The sequence below is a fragment of the Erigeron canadensis genome, chromosome 6 (genome assembly GCF_010389155.1).
Source record: "Erigeron canadensis isolate Cc75 chromosome 6, C_canadensis_v1, whole genome shotgun sequence".
Taxonomy (NCBI): domain Eukaryota; kingdom Viridiplantae; phylum Streptophyta; class Magnoliopsida; order Asterales; family Asteraceae; genus Erigeron; species Erigeron canadensis.
The window spans coordinates 22,515,844-22,524,429 of NC_057766.1; the positions used below are offsets into that span (position 1 = coordinate 22,515,844).

Below are 8,586 nucleotides of genomic sequence, written 5' to 3' on the forward strand. Positions count from 1 at the left end.
TTTTAACGTCGTGTGGCCAAAGGACGTCAATTGAAAAATTCTGCCAAGTTTAAGGTCAAAATTGTAATCTTTTAACTTTAGGGATGAAAAGTGCAAAATGTGCCAACTTTAGAGACGAAAAGTGTAATTTACTATTTTCTGGACTTTAATTGTTGATGGGTTTGTGTTAATTTGGCCCATAGCCTCCCGCAGTTGGAAAAATAAAATAAAATTGGCCCATCGTCTTTTGATGACCCGTATTAAATTTCATGTCCTTGTTTGTGTATGGTGGGTGCAAAACTATATATTGGGATGCATTGATCATCAGTTTAATAAAAATCACCACCATTTTAGTTTCATTTGTTTAGGTTTCAATTCGATAGACGAATCAAAAGTGGTATTTGAATCGCCTACCCTGATACTTTTTCTGGACCCATCCCCTGTAAGTATCTGTTCTAGATATAATGAAGATTGTTACTTTTGATTTATAATTATGATTTTGTTAGTGATTTATTTTTAATTTTTAAATCAACCGGTTATTCTGCAGGCACCCTTGAATCATCATCTGGATGGAGCTTCCCGAGGTATCTATCTGTGTTCATCTCCATTCTTTATTGATTTGTTTATTATGATGCTATCAATTTCAAAAACTAACTAATTCGATATATATATGTTTCAGGCTGTAGTTGTCTGTATTGACAATTCTAAGTGGATGCAACCCGACTCTTGGAAATATAAGGCTCAATGCGAGGTTAATTATTCAAATGTATTGCAAAGCTAAACTAGCCGTACGTAATTCTACTGCCCAATAATAATTTTGTTCATTCTACTTACAACTTTTTTGCATTATTATTAACAACTGGTTATTGTGTCTATATATATATGTATTTGTGTTTTGTTTTGTTACAGGCACATCCAAAGAATGTTGTGGCTTTATACACGATGAGTTCAAGCAATTCTTTTCTTTTCCTTGATCCTCCTACTAGATCAATTGAAAAAATCCTTGCTCATTAATTTCCCACGTAGCCTTTTTTTTATTAGTTACTTATATACATACATAAAGTTTTTTTTTCATATCAAATTACAGAACAACCTGGATCTGGGGATTTGGACTTACTACGGGCGTTACACAATGGCCGGATCCCTATTGGTAAATGGGTCGGTCGCCCAGATGGGAAATTGAGGATGCTTTTTATAGTTGGAGGGTATGTATTTTTTATTATTTACTTAATAAAAAATGTGAGTTATAGCCGTAGGATATTTGTTAGGGGGAAATGGGATTAGAGAAATATAAATAGTTTCATTTCCCATTTTTGGCAAGCCAAGGAGTTGGGACACTGAGGTATGATGATTTCTTAGGAATTGAGTTTGTATGTATATGGATTTCCATCCATTTTGAGGAGACATAAGTTTTGTTCATGATTAACATGAGAATTATGAGAACTACTAGTTTTTTTCTTCTTTTTTTTTTTTTGGTGTGGTTTTTTAATTTTTTAATTTTCTTTTAATAAAAACCCATTATATAAATTTGTTTTTTTTTTTTATGAAAATCATATGGATTACGCGTTGAAAACGTATGGATACAGACATACGATACGGGCAAGGCCCACCTTCAGCGCGTGAAAACCTAGGCCCAAGGCCCATAATGCGGAAGGTGCAAAAGAAAGGAAACTAGTTTTAAAGGATATAGAAAAGAGTTCTAAGGACATGGACACCTGTTTTCTTTATAAGGTTGTGAAAACCGGTTTCTAAGGTCTATAAAAAATTATAGAAACAATCAATTTATATAATATATATGAAAACAGGTTTCTATGAAAATAAGTTTTTTTTTTTCTAAAAACAGGTTTCCATTACAAAACAAGTTGCAAAACTGGTCATCATGTTAAAATAGGTGTCTATATCAAAACAAGTTTCAACATGAATAATTTGGTTTGAAGTTTTTTTTTTCAACATTTAAATAGTAATTATTAATTTGAATGGCATTTGGTTTGTTTTTAACTTAAGTGCGCTTTTTTTTTTTGCCTCTCGCCTAGGCCACATTTGGGGTAATTGCGCTTTGAGTTCGCCTTCGCTTTTTACAATTATGATATATCCATATCCATATTGAATATATTTTATATAAGCTACTCATAATCTTTTTTTTTTAGTGCCGATTGATTAGTTAGATATAAACACATTGGAAGTATTGAGACAATAATAATGGAATAAATTTGGTCGATGAATAATAACATCTATCTTTTGTATTGTCTGTTGCATATTTCTTATTTATCTAAAAAATATGTAATTGGTGCTATTTAATATTAATTTATATCATTAGTATATGTATGTTTGTAATGAAAAGGTTAGTGATAAACAAAATATGATTTTTTATTTATTTCTCCAGATTTACCAAATAAGAAAATTATCAGCCCATTTTATTTCTCCGTTTCACATTTGTCTGTCTTTGTCCATTTCATTTTACTGAATTTCTTTTTACCAAACGTGTCCTAAGGGTAGTTAGCAAAACCCTTATTTTATATAGAAGGGGTAGTTTATTAATTAATTATGTGTTTTTTATAGACATGGGTATTGCTGTGACGTTGTCAACTTCTATCATGGTAAAATCCCCAACGACAGATTTGGGAGGAGTGAGCTTGACGCTTTTGTTAGGCTCTGCAATGGTAATGACAATAGCCACTTTGTAGAAGTTGAACGTGGATCTGATATTAGTGGTGTCCTATTCAAGTCCATACTAAAAGACATTCCTCCTCAAGCTGCTGCTGCTGCTGCGCGCTACTATAACATTTTATATTGTTTATCTTAAACTTCAAAATGTAATATATGTCCTTGTAAAACTCAATACATCATATAGATCTAGTTTACAATATTTTTTTTACAATTTGTTCATTCTTCATTTTTTATGTGGTACATCCATAACAAAAAATTGATACTAATATCAGGTTAACATGATGTCTCTCCACTTCCGTCACAAAGCTCGAAAAGGTACCCGGTTAATTAAGATGTAAAGCGTATCACATAATTTGATTAACTTATACAGTACAAATATCATAACTTACTGTGAAAACAACTAATACACGATTGTGATAAATTATCAAGTTCTATGGTAAAAATAACAATTTCTAATTAAGATACCAACCATAACATCATATTCAAACTAGTTCTAGTGTATTCTACATTCATGATGACATATACAGTCAAAAACATATAGCCAAATGTGTTTACTTTTTTGGATGGGTGTAAGAAAACTATAACTTGGCTTACATAATTACAAAAGTCTATTTCATTTCCACTTCAATCAAGCTAAAACACGACAAGAAACACATGGACCATACATATTAAATGATATCTAATTTATTGCCAATAAAATCATTCCCATATGTGTAATGAAAAAAACAAATATATTGTCTTCACTACTAGATATTTTGCTACTATATCATCCATTCTAATGGCTTCTTCAAGCAATGCTGACTATAGCTTTAGTAAAGGTATGAGGTCAATATTCAATATTTCGTATACAATTCATATTGTACAATATACTTTAAAGTTAGAGATTTATCATTTTGACATACTTAAGGCATTGTGTATAGAATTGATACCAATTAGTTGTTACTATATGTATAATACAGAGGTTCAACTATACCCATACCCGACTCACGTGAACACGGCCAACTTTCTTTCGATCAAGCTATCGGGCAAAACGAATTATCGTTCATGGCAGGAACAAATGACGTGCCTTTTGGACAGCCATGATATGCTTGGTTTCATTGAAGGAACTATAAAACACAATCAAGGAAAGAATGATTCTAAAAGGACTCATAATTACAAGGAATATAGGGAATGGAAAAGGTCAGACATGTTAGTCAAAGGATGGATCTTTGGTTCGCTAAATGAAGATGTTATGGACACAGTCGTTGGATTACATACAAGTCACCATGTTTGGAAACAACTTAAAAATAATTACGATATCTTGCCTGCTCCTACTAGCAATACTGGTAGTGACAGAGGTATTAGTTACAGATTTTGCTAATCTAATTCTTATAGTCATGTTTAAATTATTGGCACAAGAATACTGTAAATATTACACTACCAAAATTCTATGTATGTCTTAACAATTCATATATAGCATCTGCTATGTTAAGCTAAGCCTTATTAGTCATTTCTATATAACCGATAGCGTACCAAATTGGTGAGGGCCCAAGTGTTTTATGGAAGTCCATGACTAGGCCACACTAATATAAGTATAACTTGAGCTATGAAACTTTGTTTTGGGCGTGCAACCGATCAAAATGCTTTTGAAGTGCTTTTCAGATGCCTTTATGTTTATTTTTATGTTTTTATCTATGTTCGCCTCAGGACCTTTTGAAGGTCCGTATTAATTTTCATTTCCTTATTTATGTATGATGATGGATGCCATCTATTGGGTGTCATTGATCAGTCTAATAAAAATCACTACCATCTCAAATTCTGTCTTTTGGAATGATTTTGGGGGTTTGGGAAAGGCCATCACAGGTACTCTAAGAATCAATGTGTTGGATCTTATTTTTCTAAACTCACAAGCTGCATCACAAGTCTAAACAGGGCATTTTAAAAAAAATTTATTTATCATAAATAATCATACATTGTCCTATATGCAATTTCTAGTATATTTCCCTTGTTCAAATACTCGAGCAAAAGGTTGGTTTGACGAACAACCTTTCATTCGAATACACATTGGCCGGCATATAATATACTATATCTATTTCTGCAATTTTTCTGTTGGTACCTTTTTACTGCAAATTTCTGTAGTAACTGATGTTATTTCTTATGCTGATAGATTCAAGTAAGTATCAACCTCTATATGGAGCTGTTGTGAATGGCTACTGGGAGAAAGCCCGAGAATATTTCATCAAAGACAAAGATGCATTGACTTGTAAAATCAATGATGACGATGATAGCCCACTACATGTTGCAATTGGTACATGTCAAAATATCTATTTTGTTAAGAATCTCCTGAAGGAGTTAAATTCGGAATCACTTCCATATCTGGTGTGTAAGAGACAACAAACCCCATTGCACCGTGCTGCACTGGTTGGCAACACCAAGGCTGCCAAGAAGTTGGTTAAGAGAAACCCAAAATTGTTATTCATTACTGATAAGCAGCGTCTTTTACCCATCCATAGAGCTATTTTTGGTGCTCATGTAAACACTTTTCTGTATTTGCTGGAAGTTACAAAAAAACATATTGGGCTCTCTCAACTACAAGGACATAGTAATCCGTTTAGGGGATTGAACGCTGCTGCACTTCTCACTAGTGTAATTGGTAACGGGTTATTTGGTAAGTTTTGATTTTATAATGGCTATTCAACTTTCCTTAAGATGAGATGATTCAATAAACTTTGGGAGATTCAAACAACACATGTAATATATCCCAAATGTATTGACATATGAATATTTTCCAATGTTTATATTTGTTTTATAAACCTTATGTGCAGAAGTTGCATATGAGTTGATCAAGGAGTATCCTGACATGGCTAGAACAAAGAAAGACATTTCCATTCCATTGAAGTCTATTGCTGGAAAGTTGGACGCGTATTTAAGCGGAACAAAATACAACTTCTACCAAAATTTTGTTTATCATTGTTTGATCCGCCACTTGCTCTAGATTATAATTGTCAGTTCAAATACATCATGACGACTGTGAGACCAGTTTAACCAAATAACCGGTAAGAAAATCAATCAACAACTTCTGTTGATTGAATTTTCTTACTGAACCCACTTTTTAAGGAAAAACAACAAAACAAAAAGAAAGATAATAAGTTCCGATCACAACCTTCTCAATCTAAAACAGATTTTTCACGAAAGAAGTTGCAGCATATATTATAACCTTTTAATCAGTTTTTCTTACATATCAAATGGTCATATGTGTTCATCTCCATACACCGTTATCCTTTTATTCTCTAGATTTTCAATGTTTTATAAGTACTGGGATCATCTTCTAACTAATAATTCTGTTTATTTTGAAGATGTGCCAATAAAGGATCACAACCTGGACAATGGACATGAGATTGATCAGGATATCGAGAATCAAGTTCGAGATACCACTACACCTAATGCCAAGGGTAGGAGAAGCTGCTCCAACTCTGGTTTGTGCTTCAAAAACTTTTTATCAGTCCAATCAATTATAGATGCTTAATGTTGATTGTATAGTTTATGGCATATAGTCGACTACCCGACTGTTTATATATACAGATAAATGTTATATATATTTGATTTCCTCCTCCATCGAAATGCTCAATTCTGCCATTGCTCATTATCATCTAATGTCTTGTGTAGTTTTCGGGTGGATTTATGTAAAGTTATGGGAAGTTCTAGTACTACATGGTAAGGCATATATCCATTTATTTGGTTCCTAAGTATTGCTTTTTCATTCGAGAGTTATAGATAAATATTAATATTGATTTATGAATGTTAAGAAAAAAAAAACCCTATTAATACATCTTTGAAATGACTAATTAAAATTTAAAGTTTTAATGTCCCATAAAACTTAACATGGGTCATTAACTTTAATAGATGTTTATATCAAATTAACTGCAGTGGCACATGTGAAGCGCCTCCACGAAGACAAAGTGAAACACAATAAAGCTGCTCTTGTACTCAAATCTATTTGCAGAGAACTTCAAAAACTAGAAAACGAGGGTGAACTTCGTGAACATTACCACGAAGCAGTTCTTCTCGCATTAGAACATGATAATACTGAGGCAATTGAAGAGATCATCAAAACATTTCCACAGGCAATTTGGACCAAGCAGGATGATTTACATCTTATTCAACTTTCCATATTAAACCGTTGTGAAAATGTTTACAGCTTTTTGGTACACAAGGCGGTCACAGACAAGCATGTACACAAAATTTTGACCGACAAAGATGGAAACAATATTTTGCATTTGGCAGGACAATTGGCACCTATACATAAACTCAATATGGTTTCAGGTGCAGCCTTACAAATGCAAAGGGAGTTACAGTGGTTTGAGGTATATCGAGTTTTTTTTAATAATTTTTTTTTATGGAATGGAAAGAGTATCTACTTGCGTTAACACTTAAAATTTAACTGATTGGCAGGAAGTGAAGAGATTTGCCCTTCATAGGAACGGCAAAACAAAAAACAAAAAGCAAGAGACACCAATTATGGTGTTCAGAAGAGAACACAAGGAATTAAGGAAAGAAGGCGAAGAATGGATGAAAAAGACTGCAGATTCGTATACAATCACGGCAGCACTTATCATTACAATAGTTTTTGCAGCTGCCATTACTGTTCCAGGCGGAACTGATGGCAATAGCGGAAAGCCCATTTATGACAAAGATCCAGGTTTTATCATATTTGTGGTTTCGGATGCAATCTCATTGTTCACAGCCACTACTTCTTTGTTGATGTGCCTTTCCATTTTAACAACGCGCTACAGAGATGAAGACTTTCTCTATCGGTTACCAAAGAGATTGATAATTGGCCTTGGTTTGTTATTCTTATCAGTGACCTCTATGATGATAGCCTTTAGCGCCACGTTATACATTATGTTTGCAGAGGGAAGAGCCTGGATATTGTATCCGATAGCTGCATTAACATGTCTGCCAATAATTTCGTTCGTGAGATTTCAATTACCCTTGCTTTTTGATCTGTATACTTCCACATATGGTCAAGGAATCTTTGATAAACAAAGTGATGAGAAGATCAAATTACATTAGTTATTACATAGCATGACATATATACTATGCGGGTTAGTTTGTATATCATCCAAAGGTTATAATGTACGTGTGCACTATATGAACTGTGTATAGTTCGCTAGCTAGCTAATCGAATCTTCTTCTATACAACATTATAATCAAAATTTGAATATAATTCCATATCTATATTGTTGGCCAAGAGGGCTTGAACAAGTCTTCCCATATACTGTTCTGTTCACACCCAGGTGCATCATTGACAAACAAAACTCAATAAACTTTTCACACAGTAAGAACAAATGTAACTGTAACAGTGTAGCTTTTTTCTTTATAGAGTAAATTTCAAGAATCGTTCCCGTGGTTTGTTAATATATACACATATCATTTCTACCTTTCATAAATTACACATTCCTACCTTTCATAAAATACAGTTTTGATCTCTGAATATTGAACCTCATGGCCTAATCCACACTTTTGGTCCAAAAGTCAACAATATTGGCAAAAAGTCAACACTTCTGGTTAATTTGACCAAAACTGTTGATGGATGTCCAAGGTAATAGACCAGAACCGTAATTTATAAAAGGTAGAGATGAAACATGTAATCGACATAGACAATTTTTGTAATTAACTCCTTTTTACATATATAAATAGGAAAATAATAAATCCTCCTAAAGATTAGTCTAAAAATCATCTTAAAACTATGAGAAGGTGACATATGGACATGTGGTATCCACTAATTCTCTAACCTAATTTTACCCCTTAATTTCTCCTAATGTCATCGTCTCATGGTTAGAAGGACTTTTAAGCTATTTAGTTATAAAATTAATCATTTCTCATGTAAATATAATTGTAATGATCATATAAATATAATTGTAATGAAACTTGTAATGAAACTGAACAGAGTAGATTTGC

At 32.9% G+C, this 8,586-nt stretch overlaps 1 protein-coding gene across 1 annotated transcript; it reads left to right on the top strand.

The window, feature by feature from the left end:
* Positions 1–3,368: 3,368 nt before the first annotated feature.
* On the top strand, positions 3,369–7,863 carry LOC122602922 (protein ACCELERATED CELL DEATH 6-like). The gene is made up of 8 exons (XM_043775535.1): positions 3,369–3,464; positions 3,606–3,983; positions 4,793–5,293; positions 5,451–5,597; positions 5,982–6,101; positions 6,292–6,339; positions 6,553–6,989; positions 7,078–7,863. The coding sequence occupies exons 1-8, from the start codon at positions 3,425–3,427 to the stop codon at positions 7,696–7,698; spliced, it is 2,292 nt and encodes a 763-aa protein (XP_043631470.1). The 5' UTR covers positions 3,369–3,424; the 3' UTR covers positions 7,699–7,863.
* The last annotated feature ends 723 nt before the right edge of the window (positions 7,864–8,586 follow it).